Genomic DNA, 17,266 nt, shown 5'->3' on the forward strand with positions numbered 1-17,266 from the left:
ATAACTGGAGATAAAATGTTTCCAGAAAGCAGAACAATTTGGAAATAAGGACAATGAAAGAGAAAAATAATCAGATAAATATTTTTTCCATTGAGTTATTGCTCTGTTCTTTAATTCAAATTGAGAGACAAGCTCTGAAAAATACACTTAAAATTTTCTAATCTAGCTAGGGATGGAAAAAGGGACTGGATTTCTGCTTGTTAAACAGCATCAGGGTGTTGAGAATAAAAATATCACTTTAGTCCTATAAATAAGACAGCAAATTTTCCCCTTTCATCCATCAGTATATTCTTACTTTTGATAGTGGCACCATCGATTAATTCAAGTATGCCCATTCAGTTTGTCTCTGTTCTAAAACTTATAATAAGAATGCCATCTATTATGACGGCAATTGTGTGTTCTGACATCCTCTGGTCTGAGGCAATCAGCTCACTTTACATAAAACGATAAACTATTTTGGGATGATAAAAACATGCTTTACATTCTGTCCTGTACTTAAAAAGTCAGGTATGAAACAGGTTTGCTCTTGATTGCTGTCATGAAGCACTGTAGTCCCACAAGTGAGGACTAATTTTCAGTTACTGTATGAGAGGAAGTTAAACATGTAATGAAAAAGAAACAGTTTTTGCAACTTTAATGAGAAGCTATATAGATCAGCTTTTAAAAATGAATAATTCTCTGATAAATGTTTTTCTTCTTTTTGATTTTAGGTTTTCAATAGTGCATTTTGGTATTTGATTAAGTATGTGTTGGGCAAGAAGGTTCCTTACAGATATAAATTTGCCTTCAGATCCTTCACTTTGGATTTTAAAGACACTGAGATTTTTGAGGATGACAGTGTGTCTTCAGGTACTGGACCAGTATTGTTAATCACTTTGAACATATATGCCATTCTTATTTTGGAGGGAATTAACTCTTCACTAATCTTGTGTTTTCTCTCCTGGTTCATTAAGAATGAGAAATGGTTTGCTTCCTATGAGATGCCCAAGATTTCTGACAGATCTGATAATAGAACTAAACCTTGTCTTTGTTAAGTATGTTTATGTTTTATTAATTTATAAAATCACTCTTTGTCTTCTTTGATTTGCATTTGTTGGTATTAAAGAGCACTTACAGATACTTTATTTTACCTGGTATACTGCAGATCTTGGATCTTTTTCAAATTATCACTTGAAATGAGTTTAAATAGCTACAGTGTACATGAAATGAGAGCAAGGGAAGGCTCAAGTAACTACCTTTACTGAAAGTTCTATTTCTTGATGGTGGATTGATTACCAGCTCTCTCTCCCCCTTTCCTTCCTCCCCTTACCCCCCCCCCCCCTTTTTTTTAAAAAAAAAAACCTTAGTTAGTTGTTAGTTTAGTTAGTTTGAATCCTTGATTAGTTGTCAAATCATTGTGTTTGCTGGATAGTATTCTGGCTAGTCACACGTGTAGTGTGGGAACTAGCTACAGCACCATCCACCTCATCTCCAGCCTGTGATTAGGGTATGTTAGCTATCTGAAGGTACTGTGGGAGGGATCATGATATTATAGGGAATGTGACAGGAAGTTTGGTGACACTGAATGGGGCAATAAGGTGCACAGGCTTTGCTGGTTCCCCTTCCCAGAATAATTCTCTCATTGCAGGTTCTTTTACTCATTTTGTATGCAGGCTGGAGGCATAAGGAGTTAGAATTAAGTTCACCTGGCAACCAGATACATGGCTTTTTTCTATTCCATAGACTTATCTTACTATATGTGTAACTTTTTAATCTATTAATATTTATTTTATTAATGTAAGCTTTATGTTTATGGCTTCATATCAAGACAAAAAGAATTAATCTGAAAAACTGGCATGAAGATGCATTTTCACCATTTAAAGACCATTCTTTCAGGGTTACTTAGCTTCCCCTTCTGCAGTTATAAACTTACAATATGAAGTCTTTGCTCATGGTCAACAAAACAGGTTATAACTTTCCTTTCATTAGTCATTTTATGTTGGAAAGTCAGTATAAAAAAAATCATTAAAATTTACACGAATATCTTTACTAACAAAATAATTTAATAAATTTTGAGAAAGCACCTATATTTGTTGATGCTTTAATGGGGATTTTCCTCCAAATCTGAAGGTTATTGTTTTTGATATATAAAAGATGAAGAATTGGACAGAATGACTACATAACTCAATGTGTTTTTCAGATTTATATTCTAAGACAAGAGTAAAAGTTATAAGGGCCTGTCTATTGACATTTGTAACAATACTTGGAGTCGACAACATGTCACATTTTTCAACAATTTCTATGATTGTGCAACTAATTTCTGTATTCCAAAAAAAATCCAACCTTAAGTACTTGTCAACAATAAACAAGAAGGCATTTTTACATTAGATTTGAATAATCAATACAGCTACAATATATGAAATTTTCATATAGCAAAGACCTCATACATGTTACTGAATTATAAGGTACAGTGTGGCAGATTATTTTTGTTTGTTTGTTTTGATTCCCCACCTAAATCATAAAAAGTGGAAGAAATGTGTGACAAATAAAATTTTTGTTTGCTTTCCTACAGTGTAAAATTTATCTTCTTATTATTTTTTTTTTGCTTTTCCAGACCTAAATCACAAAAGGTTGGAAAGTGAATTGTTTCCCTTTGCCTTTATTTACCTTTGGATGTATATATTTTGCCCTGCTTAATAAAGATTGCATTAGAGTAAGCACATGCTTTTGTTCAGGCTCCATCCCAGAATACTAAATGGAGACAGCTACATTTGAAAAAGCATAAAGCAAGCCAAATGGTGGGGGAAAAATAGGTAGATGGTAGCAAAGCACAGGTGACAATCAGTGTTTCCAGTTTTCATCCTGACTTGGTGTAACTTTTGACAGTTTATGTGAATAGGTAGTGAGATTTTGTCATTTCTGTGCATGACACTGCAACCAAGTTACTGTATTTGTATATTTAGAAACAAATCAATGTTTAATTGACTGTATATCCATATATTCTTTAGCCTCACAGATTAGACCAGATGGCCTCCAATGGTCCCCTCCAGTCTATATTATTCTGTGCTTACATGCACAGAACATGCACATACATCTTATAAAAGTGGCTGTACCATGAATCTTGTTGAGTTCTGATCCGTACTTTGTTGAAGTGGTATTGTAGCACCACTACACAGAGTGTTTCAGAGTCACTTGATATTAAAGAAGTTTTCTGGGGTTTGGAAATAAGACAATAATGAGGATTGATGGTTGGAAGTAATCAATTTTATCAATGTTTGATACAAGAGATTAGATTGAAATGTGTGATCTTGTTGATGACAGCAATATCTTTTCTAAAGCTAGTTTGTCCTACATTTCAAGCAGCACTCTCTCCTCCTTTTTGTTTGTTGGTATTTCATTTTGGAGCACAGTTTCCTTCCCCTCTCGCTGTCTCACCCTCCTCACTGCATATGGTTGCAGTTCCAAACTGGCCTCCTGGCACTGATTCCTTGTAGTGTTGCTCCCCATACCCTCTCCCTAAATCCTGGTACTGATGGCTTCCAGAATGCTAATTCTAGGCAAGGATTCCTTCACAGGGTTAATCAGTAATTTTTCAGATCCTACTGATGTCAGTTCCACTCAAAAACTGCTACACAAATTAACAGTCAGATAAATGAACTCCCAGTTTATCATAGATCCTACCCTTATTCTACAGCTCCTTAGGAAAGGCTGAATATAATATATTGAATAATGTTAGTGTTTAAATTATTACTTCATAAAATGATCAGATTGAGAGATAGAAGCACTTAAAATGTTATGAGGCTCTTTTAAGCTATATGCAGATTCAGGTTTTGATGCATCAAATTCTATTGGCATATGTTTGGAAGGCTATTTTGAAATTATATTAAAAGATTTGGTTTTTAACAATACATTGAAATAGCTGTCTGTAAAAAGAAGTAAGGATTTGATGATTTGGTATTTGGCAGTATCATAGTAGCTGCATGTTAACTTTGTAATTACACAGTATACGGTGTCTATTTTTGTCATTATAGGAGGAAAATTTTAGGAGCCATATTTATGTCATATATGGAAGTTTTATGCATAAACCACCATGTTTCTCTAATATAGCTCTCAAATCATTTGTTTATTTTTTCACTTCATAGCAAGCAGCTACAGGACTTCCAGCTTTAATGATGTTGCTCATTCTCTTACCCTTACTTCAGAGAGTTCTGAAGTTAATTCCCCTGGTATCTGGCAGAAAAGAATTCCCACTTTTGAAGAAGAAGCAGCGGCTCTTAAACTCCAAGCCATTTGGAGGGGGGCTTATGTGAGGAAAGTACTGAATAGCAGAAAACCAGGTGTGTCCTTTAAAATTACCTTTTTTAAAAAAAATGTTTCATGCTTCATCTTGTTCAAATATTTACTGTAAAGATTTTGTTCCTAATTATACCTAGTTAAAGTGAACCAAAATACAGTAGAACATTATAGTTCAATTACTAATCTCATATAAAACTATGAAGAGTGTTCCACCTAACCACTTAGCACATTTGATTCTAAAAAGTAATGTAAGACACCTGTCGTTGATTTCCATAAGTATTAAAGTAGAATCTACTTTAAGATAGTTTTCGCTTAGAGCTGGGTTAAATGCTTATTTTCTGCAAAAGCAAGTAAAGTTTTTAAGCATTCATATGTGTCCTTCTTTTACATCATTGCAACAAGTAGGTTTGTCTGTGTTTATCTAAACTATATTTTAACATTGTCATGTTGATTTGTGATGAGACATACAGTAGAAATTTGTGATGGTCTCATACAGTAGAAATCATCACATACAGTAGAAATTACAAGAAAATATGTGTGGACACCTGTGATGAGAGAATTCTAAGGAAATTAAGAAAGTAATACATTTGGAGAGTTTCTTTTCATTCATATGTATTTGTGTTTTATTTTCTTGGTCTTTTGTTGGTTTGTTTATTTTAATGTGTATAGCAAATAACAATTTGAACTTAGGCTTTAAGAAATCTAAATGTCATTGGCAGAGCTCAGTATTTCCAATGATTTTAAACTGGGTTAAAGAAATGTTCTGATAAAGGGAGTAGGAAAATGTGGTTTGAGTGTACAAGTGAAAAAGTGAGAAAAGGTGATTAGAGATGGAGAGAGAGAAAGATTTTACATAATTTCAGCTAAGCATTGGCCTGAAATACTTTATTTGTATATTTCTGAGGATCATTATGGTTTGTTTTTCATAGATTTGAATTCAGAACACGCTTAGGGGAGGCAGAAAAGCTCTCTTCAAGAGGACCTCCACAAACCATGACCATTGCAGTTCAGAGAACATAATGAAAAACTCTTACTAATCCTGTATCATGTATAATTCTATAAATTCTGGCATAACCATTTCAAATAGCATTATGATATTGATGAAGTATTTGGAGCATTCATAGCCTAACAAATCTAAATTTAGTCTTTCTAAGGCCATAACTCTGTATTTTCATTCTATTTGAAGTTGGAGATCATCATTAAAAAACCTAGTCAGATACCCAGTTTATGACAGGCTGTTACAGTTCTGCTGGAAACTTTTTTGTGAGTCACATTACCTACATTTCAGTGTCCTGTGGGCAATGTGTAGGAGAGACTGATAGTGAGTAAATACAATTCCTCTCCCAACAAGTCCATACAAACACCTGAGGAACGTAATAGATAATCAGCAGAACACAGCATCAAAGGCTGATCCTGTGTTCAAAAGATGTTATGCCGATGCTATGCTTCATTCTTAGGTATGTAAATAGAGGTACCTTACATAGCAGTTGAAGACTTATGCTACATTTCTTAGTCAGCAATTCTATCATCTTAGCTTGACTACTGTGTCCAGCTGCAGTGTCTGCAGTCCAAGAAGAAAGACAGTTGACCGGATCTGGGTAGAGTTGTAAGGATCTGATTAAAGAAGGGTCTTATACTTGTATACTGTTAGTTTTGAATTCGACAAAATGGAAGATTAAGAATTACATCATTATAATCTGTAAGTATCCACATGAGAAAAGGATCAAGCAAACAGGTCTTTAGTGTGAGATCTGAAGGGTTAATGAGGTCTTTAGTCTGAGATTCAAAGATTACAAGTTGAATCCAGACACATTCAAACTAGAAAAAGAGGTACTTGTTTTAAAAAGTATAAGGTATTTACCAGAATAAAACAAGAGTTTTATTGGGTTTTCATCACTGAAAACTGTAAAATCAAAAATACACATCCAATTCAAAAAAGACGTAATTCTTTACATGTGATGAAACAGAATTTAACGTGTTAACTAGGCTGTTATATGGAAAGTCAGATCATAAAGATACCTTCTAGCCTCACAGTATGTGAATGCCTGAGGATCTTGACAAAGAAAACCGCTCTGCTGTGAGATACATGGTCACCTTTTACTAAGTACCGTCTGCTAGAAATTCCTTCCTGACCTAGCATCATTGCTAGGGTTCTTTCTCTTGCATATTTACCTGCACCTGTTGATCTACTCGAGTTATCTTTCAAACTTTCAACTCCTCATCTGTAAATCTAGTGCTGCCTTTCTCCCAAATTATCACCTGCACCCAGTCTTACTAAAGCTTTTCCTCTAAGTAGTCTAGTGTCCTATTAATTTATAAAAAGTGCCATTTGTAAATTAGGTGTTCTTGTAAGCTTTCACTTGTATTAACTCCTACAAATCCCAGAGCCTGGAATCCGCCCTTTTGATGATTCAGATTCTAGAGTTTTATCAAACTCTGTATATGAGTACCTCGACTCCTTTCTGTAATTTTCTATAATGTCTTAGCTTCCTCTGATTAACCTCTACACTGCTACATTTAATTGAGGTATTTTCTTTACAGTGCTTTGCTGTTTGGATTTTTTTTTTTTTTTTAAATCATACTATTCTTCTCCTTTTTGCCATTATCTATTTTTTTTCTCTTACTTGTCATTGTGGTAAAGTGTAGCTTTTTCCCCATCCTCTTACTGTTTTTTTTTTTGTTGTTGTTGTTGTTTACTTTGCCATTAATTGTTTATGCAATAAAGGAGGATTTCACATAAATTTAGTCTTGGAAAGTTAAATGTTAGAGGTATAAAACAGTTGCTAGTCTTCATCTTCATTCTGCAGATGGAAGTAGACATCCTCAGATGGAAACACAGACTGTCATCTGGGAGGTATCAGGCATGGGTGGGGTGAATTATCCCCTAGAGCTGTTTAATTCTCTTCTTTTTAGCTTCACAGATTGCCTAGGCACCTGCCTCTTAGTATTATAATTGCTACTGATAGTTGTTCTATCAGTGTGTTCTCTGAGGACAGTGTGTTCTCTGAGGACAGAGATCATCTCATATCAATGCAATGTGTTATTGTAAAGGTCTGTAAATCAGAAAATATTAGTCACATCATTTTTGATGTTGCAGGAGTACTGAAAAGTACAAAGGTGATGAGAAAGGAGTTTTCCTCTATCAAAGGAAAAAGTAGTTATCAGCTCTGTGAAACCTCTGTAAAATTCCAAATAAGATCCTAATGATTTGTAAGGAAATTAATTTGTGCAAGTAAGGTTTCTCATGTGTATTTGGCAGGTGTATATTAAAAACAATAAAAATGTAGGTGCTTTGTACATTTTTCTAACTTATTTCATTATTTGTAGGTACTAAAGAAAACACTATTGTCAAAGAAACCTTGCAAAAATTGTGGACTGCAATTGAGCTAAATTTTGAACAGTGTGCTGTAATACTGTTAAGGTAATGAAGCTATAAATTCAACTATTTTGTTGCTGCCAGTTCTGTAGAATTGCCATAAATTGCTGTTTCACAAAATAAATGTACTAAACTCTGTTGAAAAGGATGAGACACTTTCCATGAAGAACATGCTCTGCTTTATTCTATGCGCTTTATTTACTTGAATAAAACTATATCACTTCTAATCATTAGGTAAGGATGTTACTAGATGTTTTTTTTCCTACAGCTTGAACTAGAATATTGTCTGTATTCTTCTGTACTATTTTTTTTTAAATTAATATCCTGTAGGCTGTTTCATACATATAAATCTGATGCTGATTCTTTGATTAAACATCTATCCAGATGATTTAAAGAAACCTTTTGATTCATGCTTCTGATTCGTTTTAAGGAATCATGACTGACATTAGAAAGGCTATTTAATTCTAGCATAATTTATATCATTGGGGTATCTGTTTGCAACACTTGCTTGAAAGAAAGTGTTTGTGTTCCCTGGTATTTAATAACAGCTTTTGCAAAGATAGCTGCACCAATTTCAGCAGTGTTCCTTAAATCATTTTCAAGCATGACTGCCTTTGGGGATCACATATTTTCACAAAGTCCTTAAAAAATATCTGTGCAAGTGTTCACACGACCAATCCAGCAGTAGACCAGCTCTGCTAAGGTTGAGGAGTGAAAACTAGCAATAATTACTGGCTGTGAATACAAATCCTCACTTCATATAACTCAGCAATTTGAGGAACACTCACATGGGGTATATCTTTATTTCACCTTTTAGTCTTTCTAATTAGGATAACTGTGTCCTGTTATAACCTTGGCATGTAGGTGGGATCAGGACTTTAACATTTGGAATAAGGCTGCAGTTGTAGACCTCAGTGTTAGAATGGCAGCATCTCTAAATAACCAAAGATAAGATGCAGCTGTTAATCTGTCTTCAGATTTTTCAAACATATGGGACTGATTCTCAGGCGTTGTCTTAGGGGATGTATTTGACTGTTAAAATCATGTTGCTATGACTTTATATATAATTTCGAAAGATAATAATAATATATATTTTAAAAACTGATCTGAACTGAATTTACGATAGTAATATAGCACCTTGTCCAGTAAAGTTACGTGCATGAATTTCAGGAGTTCAGTGTTAGGGTAAAAGTTTCCCCCATACTCCAACCCCAGACATACCACAGGGCTGAAGCAGTACCATTTTAGAATACAAACACCTGGTCTAAAACAAGATTAAGCTAGAGTTACCATCTGTTTGTCATTATACATCCCACAATTCTGGTGAAAAGCTCACTATATTTGTCCATACTGTAATTTTCAAGGAGTTCACAAATCTGAGGTTCCAAGATGCTTTTTCTGCTCAAGCGTGGTGTTTATCAGTAGCAGAAGGAACCTTTGCAAAACTTTGTGGACTAAGATTTCAAAGCATCCTTTAAACTACTTCTGGCAATAGTTGGATCCAGTCTGTGGCTTACCTTAATTAAATGTCAAGGTTGACTGTGATCATTACTAAAAAAATGGTTGTGAGGACAGTTTGTGTAATTTCAGTTGCTATCTAGGGGTAACAAAACATCAAAGTACCATTGTCCAGGTTTTGTTGATAATATTTTAGCAACTGAAGGAATTGGACATGTTTTGGGAACATGAACTTTTGATATTACAAATGATAAATAGAACTTTGTGCTGTCAGTTAGGTGCCACTCACATTGACTCTAATTTCATAGAATTTAATAACACCTAATAGCTTATTTGCCTAAAGAATAACTTTTGAAGTTACCATTTTTAGGTTCCTTCCTATATGTAAGGAACAATTTTAATCATATTTTAAATTTGTTTGGTTTTATTTTTATTGCTGTCTTGTTCCAAAACCAAACCAAAACAAACAAACAAAACACACACACACACACACACACACAAAAAAAAAAAAAAACACAGAAAGATGTTTTTTATTTTTTAATCTCATAATGATGCCACAGCTTTAAGATGACAGCTTAATATAAAGAAATGGAAGTTATTCTTATGGATATGTATGTATTTTTTCAATTAAAAAACAAAACAAAACAAAAAAACACGGATAGACTGATAGATACAAATATTTGTATGTAAGTATCAGCTATTACAGGCTATTAGTTATTGAACCTAAGAGCACGTTTTCTACCTAATCTGTTACTTTTTTAGTGTGAATAACTAATGGAGAGGATAGTAGTGTTAGTAAAACTTTTAATAACCGATTTTATATTTATGGTCAGATGCAAACCAGTGTTGCTCATGATTAATGTAAGTCAAAGTCAAGATATTTGTCCCCTCCTCATTAGATTTAAATGTTTATCTCTTTTTCTGCTTTCCAGAGAGATGTTTAAAAAAAACTGTAAGTCAATTGAAAAGTTTCCTTGCTATGAAGATGAGTGGTGTAAGGTCTCTTTTGCCGACTATGCTGTAACATATGCTGATCAGCCACCAAATATTTGGTTTGTAATTTTTAGGTGAGTTTCATACAGCCTTATATGATTCTTATGAGGAAATAATATTGATACATTGTGTTTTTCCTAATCTGGTTTAAAAACATAATTTTATGTAATTTTCCTTAAATTCTAAGGTATACTTCATGTTACATAAATCACTTAATTTGTGAAAATATTTTGAATGAAATTTGAATTTTATTTTATTGTAGGGAGATATTTATTGTCCCAGAAGATATGTTTATAGTGCCAAAGATGTATACCACTATCCCTTCCTGTAGACTTCATGTAGTTGATAATGACACTCTGGAAGAAATGCCACATGTCTTTTTCAAAGTGACACCTCAGGTTTATCCCAAAAATAAGGTAAATGTGAAGAGTGGTGATGGAAAGTATTTTAATAATGGTTGCCTGATATTTTCAGCTAAATTGTAACGTTCTGCTTAGAAGTACACCCATATTTATTAGCAAGTTTAAACAGACTGTTAATGATCTTCTTCCATGCTAAGCCTTCAATGTGGAAAGAATAGTCTGAATTTTCTTTGGTTATTTTTGATCATTTCTAAAGGGAAGCGTATCACCCAATTTCCCTGAGCTGTGCTAATCAAAGGCAACTTGGCTGTTGTGGCTGATGCTGTTCACCTGGCAGGATAACCTTGAAGAGTCGAGGACCATACTAAGAATGTGGCACAAATAGCCTTTTATAAGGCATGCTTGCAATTATTAAATTACATGCTTCTTCAGGTGCTAATGATAATTGTAGTGCTGATGCCAAATACAGCTTTAGATGTGCTCCCCCTCAAAGCCTCTAAGAATCATTAGAATAATTTGCTCCTGGAAATAAATAAAATAAATGTAGTTACATAATTATCACACCTTCCCCTCCTCCTGCCTTTTTGTCTTTAGGCTAATGACAATTTGCTCAGTCTTGCAACATGTGTTTCCTACGCTCTTGATTACTTTCTCCTCTGGACTCTTCCCAGTTGTTTTCATTCTTGTTTATGATGTACAACTCTGAGCACACAAAGCTTTGCACCAAGGATTTACTGAAGGCCATACAGATGATGAGCAAGAAATGTAGTTTACGTGTCTTGTAACTTTGCCTTATAAATCTGGCTGTGATGCTTTCCCTTTTTTTGCACCAAGATTGTTGACTCATACTATTGTAACCCTAGGTGCTTTTCTGAAGAACTGAATCTTGTAGTTTATTGTTCTTGACTAAATATGTTGTATTTCACTATTGATTTTAATGGCTTTTTTTTTTTTTTTTTGACTGTTTCCCTGGTTTAGAATAACTTTGAATTCTTATTTTGTCTTCCTAAGTAGACAAAATCCTTACAAGTTACAATCCTTACATAAGCTACAATCCTTAGCATCATGTTATCGGTTAATTAAACATATATTTTCCCTTCCACCATCCACGTTACTAACAGAATTATTGAATGAAATCAGTTCCAGGTTTGGATCTTTGAAATCTCACTGACTGCAACCTTCTTTTACAAACTGGGTCAAGAATATGTGCTTTTTGGATGTGGTTATCCAATATCCACTCTAGATTCCTCCTTATGACCGCATTTCTGTAGAGTTATAAGAATGAGCAGAGAGACGGTGTCAGGTGTCTTACTCAAGGCAAGATATATGATGTCTACTATTTCTCCTTCATTCTTTTCATGTACTTTCCTATAGAAGGAAACTTGATTGGTATGTGACTTTTTTTCTGCTAATAATCTTTTTGCTTCATTGAGTGGGTTGCAAGTGGTTAATTTCTTTATTTATTTTGTATTTCCAGCCATTGAATCTACGTTGTCTGATAATTTTCTAGGCAACTTTGTCCATTTAAAAAAAGTAACATCATAGTTCTGTAGTCCTCAAGTATGTTACCTTTCCTCCATCAATTATGAAACATAAATAAAAACGTCTGCGATTGTTTTATTCTGTTTAATTATCATTCAGTTCAGAAGTTCATCAGGCCTAAAAATGAAATTAATATAATCATTTACCGCTTATTTTCCTATTCTGGCCTGCCCCTAATCTCTTTAGTGTTACTTCTGCTGTTAACTGTTAGCCACACTATCCATGGCTTATCTTTTTAGGGAAGAGAAGTTCATGTTTTGGCCTTCTCAGTCTCATCAGTCAATAGCAAGGAACTGATGTTAGTCTAACACCATAGAAGTATTTTTCTTATCCTTCTTTTGCAACTCATACTTGCAAGTACTTTCACCTCTGCCCCCAGAAGAATGAATTTATTTTATCTGGTGTTTGTAGTGAAAGCTGGCTGAATGTGACAGGTAAGGACTGCTACTGCTAGAGGAATATGCAGGGCTGTAGACAAGCTCTTCAAGTTCTCAGAGCTAATTTGGGATCTTCAGAGATAGGGTGTGTATTCTACTGGGAAATAAAGTTCAGTTCAGAATTCGAGAGTGGCAAGTGACAGGATGCACAAAGAAGTCTCTGTGTTGAACACCATTTAGTGCCTTTCAAGAAAGTGATGAGGATTGTGCACAATCCTGCACAGTGTCCAGTGCATAGTATTACAAATAAGATCTTACCAATACTATGCAGTACTATGGTTTAAATACTGGAAATGCTCATTTTCCTATGCCCTACCCCCACATGATACTTCCTATAATCCTTTTTTATTTTTTTTCCATGTACTCAGCACATAACCTCAGCGATTCTGTCATTAACTAAATTAAATGGCTTTTTTTTTTCCTCCTGTTCTTCCTTGTTGAAGTCCTCTCCACTTAATAATTAGAGAAGGTATTTTAGTTATTATTCTCTCAGCTCATGACTTTAAATTTCACAAAATTAAGTGTGGTTAATATCAGTAAAGAGTGATTTTGATTTAACAATATTAAAACAGTATTGTACATATATGCTGTATTTTTGTACTTGTTTTTATTACATTTCTTAATCACTGCTGTGGAGTTTCTCATTTTGACAAGGCATTATATGATTGTCATAAAACACAGAATAAAGTGCTATTATTTTAATCTGTTACCTTTCTTTCTAATGGTATTTGGTAAAAAATAATCAACAGTGTCATACATCAAGGAAGAAATTATACAGCATGCCTGTATTCCTAAATGTCAATATTCATATAGTGTGTGCATTTATTTTTTTTTAATAAACCTACCAGTTAGTTGTTCTGCTTCAAAACTATGAATCAGCAGCTCACAACAGAGTGAAATATAAATTTTATCAGCAGGTATTATTCTGCTGCAGAGTCATTCCTGGAATACATTCAATCACTCTGAAATGAACTTTACGATACGAATAAAATCTGCAGACTAGCAATAATGTCTGTCTTCTTTCTGCACGTATTACAGTCTAGATAGAAACTAGTTACTTGCTTCACATTATTTAGATTTATTTATTTTTGTATTACATTTTCTTCTTCGCAGTCATTTTTTCCCCAATTGCTAGATACAGGTTTTTCTTTTTTTTTCTTTCTTTTTTTTTTTTCTCCATTGTCTTTTTTATACACAAGTTTTCTGAACAGATCATAGAAAATGATAGAGAGATGAGCATTCTTCAATCTTCAGCTGAGCAACAAAGATAAGATGTTAAGAAATCATTACTGACAACATATTTAATTTAGAAAACGGAAGTCTAATTTAGGACATTGATCAGTTGTTTATCTTGACTAGCTGTTGAAGGTGATATATATTAAAAATATATATTAAAAATATATATATTAAAATATATATTAAAAAAAAAAGAACCTTTCTGATTCACAGGTATAGTGAAATGAAGCAAGAAATCTAAGTATGGAATAAAGTCTCTCAGAGATTTTTAAGAATGAAACATAAAGCAGATAGGAGTTATCTGGGTATATTAGTTCACTTTCTCAGTAGTGACTGATGATTATTTGGTGTTCCTACCAGCTGCAAAAATCAGTTATTTTGCTTTCTAATTGCTTATGTTATTCAGTGCTTACTTTTTTTTTTTTTTTTTTTAAATGTCAGTTCTACATTTTCTGCATACTTACGGAAAACATGAAGATTTTGGAACTTTAAAAATATGATTGAAGAAAAAAAATATTTTTTTTTATGTACATCATCCTGTTAGAAAGCACTTGAATATCTGGCTATATCCCTCTCAGTTTCGACTTTCACTTGTTTAAAATGGTGAAGATTTTTAACTGTGTGCTTAATTACATATTTAAATGTGTGAGTTCTTCTGAATCATAGTTTTGAATGGTTGCTATTACTGAGTAGTGATAAAGGTTGTAAAGTGACTTACAGTTTACACAAATTAAAATAATGAATCATTTCTTTTACATTCATTCTTAAAAATTCAGAAGCCTTGAAATCGTAACCCTTTATTATTTGACAGTTTTGAAAACACAGGCCTCCTTATGAATTTTTCAAGATTTTTTTCTTTTACGATTTCTATTCATTTATTTATTTATTTTACTGGAAAGTATTGATTTCTTTCAATGGAAATTTAGCATAAAACCAAAAAGAGAGTGAGAACCTTTCAAAGAAATTTCTCTTGGGCCACTTCTTGGGTGGGGCATGAATTTTTAGTGTTTGAAATAACAAGTTTGTATAACGAGTTTGAAGAATTTGAAGAAGGGACTTAATTCTGAGTTCCCTGGCTACATAGCCATTGGCCATTTGACTTATTATACCCTTTTTTATTGTCCTTGCTGTTTAAGTGGTAACACTCATTTTGTTTGTTTATTTTTTTTGATACAAAATAAAATCAAATTCTGAGACCTTATAAATTACATTCTGGTTTTCTATATTCCTCTTCTCAGGATTCATAAAGATTAGGTAAATATGCATCAGGTCCATTGTTGAATTTTTTATTATTTTTTGTTTATAATGCTAAAAATGCTTTTATATTAAACCAGCATTTTCATAAAAATGAGATTAATAACCTGACATTTAACGTCTCACTTGAAATAATATTATTAAAAATGGGAACAATATTAATTTAGCCTTAGATTGAATCAGCTCTCTATATTTCCATGTAGTAAATTGTATTCACCTTTACTTTCACACTACCTCTAGCAGGAAAAATGTCTGGTTTATCAGGGAAATAAGTTATTTTCATGTTTACATTCTATGTTTATCTATGCTTTCATATATGTGAGGTCTTCTAGCTTTTGCTAAATGTTTTGTGCATGAATTGCCAAAATTGCTGTTTTTTCATCTTCAGCTGTGGTCACCCTTGGAGTTAAAAGCATCTACAGTCTGAAAATTGCTGTGCAGTTTTCAAATGCATCAACACTTTAGACCACACTTCTTTCTTACATTTGGCATGCAGACAAAAACAAACAGGTTAGCCTTTTGAAGTAATCTCTTAGCAAAACCATGGGGGAATATTTTACCTCTGGTACATCCTTTAGCAATTCTTTTAAATAAAATGTGAAATTTCATATTCTCCTCAACATAGCATTAAAAAGAGAATGCATCAACTTTTCAAGTCACATTACAGTCACGTATTAATGGAGTAATGTGTTTTTTTTTTGTTGTTTTTTGTTTGTTTTTTTCTAGAAAGAATTCAACTCTTGTATCTTAGCCTAGATAGAAGTCACAGTCTCTTTTCCTCTTCTCCAAAATAGCTCTTCCTTTCTTCCTTGTCTTATTCCACCCCACTTGAGAGGGGGAATGTCTTATACCTTGTAATTGCTTTTATGGTTAATATTCTGGAGTAAATAAAGGAGCAAGTCAGTTTGAATTTGACAAGCTCATGTGAAATATTCTTCCTTATCAATATGCCTCTCAGAAGTGATATGTGCCAATCTGAGTTGAAGGCAGCCCTCTTTATTGATGATTAGAAAAGGAGTGATGATATCAAGTCCAAGTGTTGAGAGTTTGCAGTTGGGAAATAAATCATTAAGGATAGAATTTCAAAAGTGTTCAACTGATTTTTCACTTTATTCCTTTTGAGTTTGATAGTTGCTTCTCACTGACTACAGTGGGAATTGATTTAAACAGCAGGGAATCATTTAATTAAAAAAAAAAAAACAAAAAAAAAACAAGCTTTTAAAATAGTTCAGAAGCGGAAAAAAAAAAAAAAGGGTATTGTTCTATAGAGCAGTCTCAAATGATTTGAGTCATTTGGCATAGTTCTAATGAGAAATAAAAACAAGAACAATAAAAAGAGTCCTAATTGTTTGAACAGTTCAAGACAGCTGGAAAACATAAACAACTGCAGAGCCAGGATGTTATATGAGAACCTCTCATAACAGCAAGAAAAGAAACAAGAAATCTAAGAAGTCAAGTAGTATGAAGAATGCTTTTATCAATAGTACAAACTAAGCTTTTTTTCTCCTTTTATTCAAAATTTATAGATGATATTGATTAATAATTTCAAAATGAAGTTTGCCAAACTTGTTGATGCTGGACCAGAATCTTTTATTTTTTGTTTATTTTTTAAATTATTGTATTTCTACTTAAAATATTTATTTATCATTTATGTCTAATTAAGGATGCTGTAATTTATTTTGTGTATTATAAGAAATAATTACCACTTTAAGAATGTAAATAATTAATTTAAAATTCCTTCTATGCTTGTGTTGTTCACAAGAATCTGTACTTCATCATTTATGTATGTATCTTTTATGTTTTCTCACTTTTTTTTTTTTCCACAAACTTCTTTGACTATTCTTTTTTGATTATCATGTACTACTTTCTATTTCTTCTTGATTGTCATCAGGAATTTCTTAACTCGTCTTACTACCTCTAACACAGTTTTACAGTCTACATTTGTCTTTCAATAATTATTCTTTTTCGCCTTCCATAGGTACACTAGCAAACTGAAAGTTTTGCTCTCTTAGGGCAACTAGAAAGTTTTCCAAGGATTTTTATTTTATTTTACACTAACACTATGCCTTGTCTTGTCTTATGGCAACAACTTCGTATGGTAATTACCTTAATGCAAACTGTCCCTAAAGCCTAGTTTCTGGAGAATATCTTTGAGAAGTGAAACTCTATGACATTTCCCCAGCAATAGAGCAGAGCAGTGTAGGTCTGGTATGGTTTGTTCTGTTGTTGATCGTGTCCCTCCCCAAAAATAAGACCAAGTCTGAAGATAGATGATATTGTATTTGACTTGCTTTATAACTTTTTGCCAAGTATAAATTCCCGTAATAAGAGAT

General features: G+C 33.1%; 1 protein-coding gene across 6 annotated transcripts in view; it reads left to right on the plus strand.

The window, feature by feature from the left end:
- Positions 1–17,266, plus strand: part of ADGB (androglobin) — a 117,883-nt gene that overhangs the window by 73,328 nt on the left and 27,289 nt on the right. For 4 of the 6 annotated variants that reach the window (XM_084513821.1, XM_084513822.1, XM_084513823.1 and 1 more), the window contains 5 exons: positions 711–849; positions 4,122–4,316; positions 7,603–7,696; positions 10,042–10,176; positions 10,365–10,518. In XM_084513821.1, coding sequence (XP_084369947.1) covers positions 711–849; positions 4,122–4,316; positions 7,603–7,696; positions 10,042–10,176; positions 10,365–10,518 — 717 coding nt within the window. The remainder of the gene's footprint in view (positions 1–710; positions 850–4,121; positions 4,317–7,602; positions 7,697–10,041; positions 10,177–10,364; positions 10,519–17,266) is intronic. The other 2 variants (XM_084513824.1, XM_084513825.1) reach the window with 1 other exon arrangement.

Source organism: Aythya ferina (genome assembly GCF_964211825.1).
Source record: "Aythya ferina genome assembly, chromosome: 3".
NCBI classification, from domain to species: Eukaryota; Metazoa; Chordata; class Aves; order Anseriformes; family Anatidae; genus Aythya; species Aythya ferina.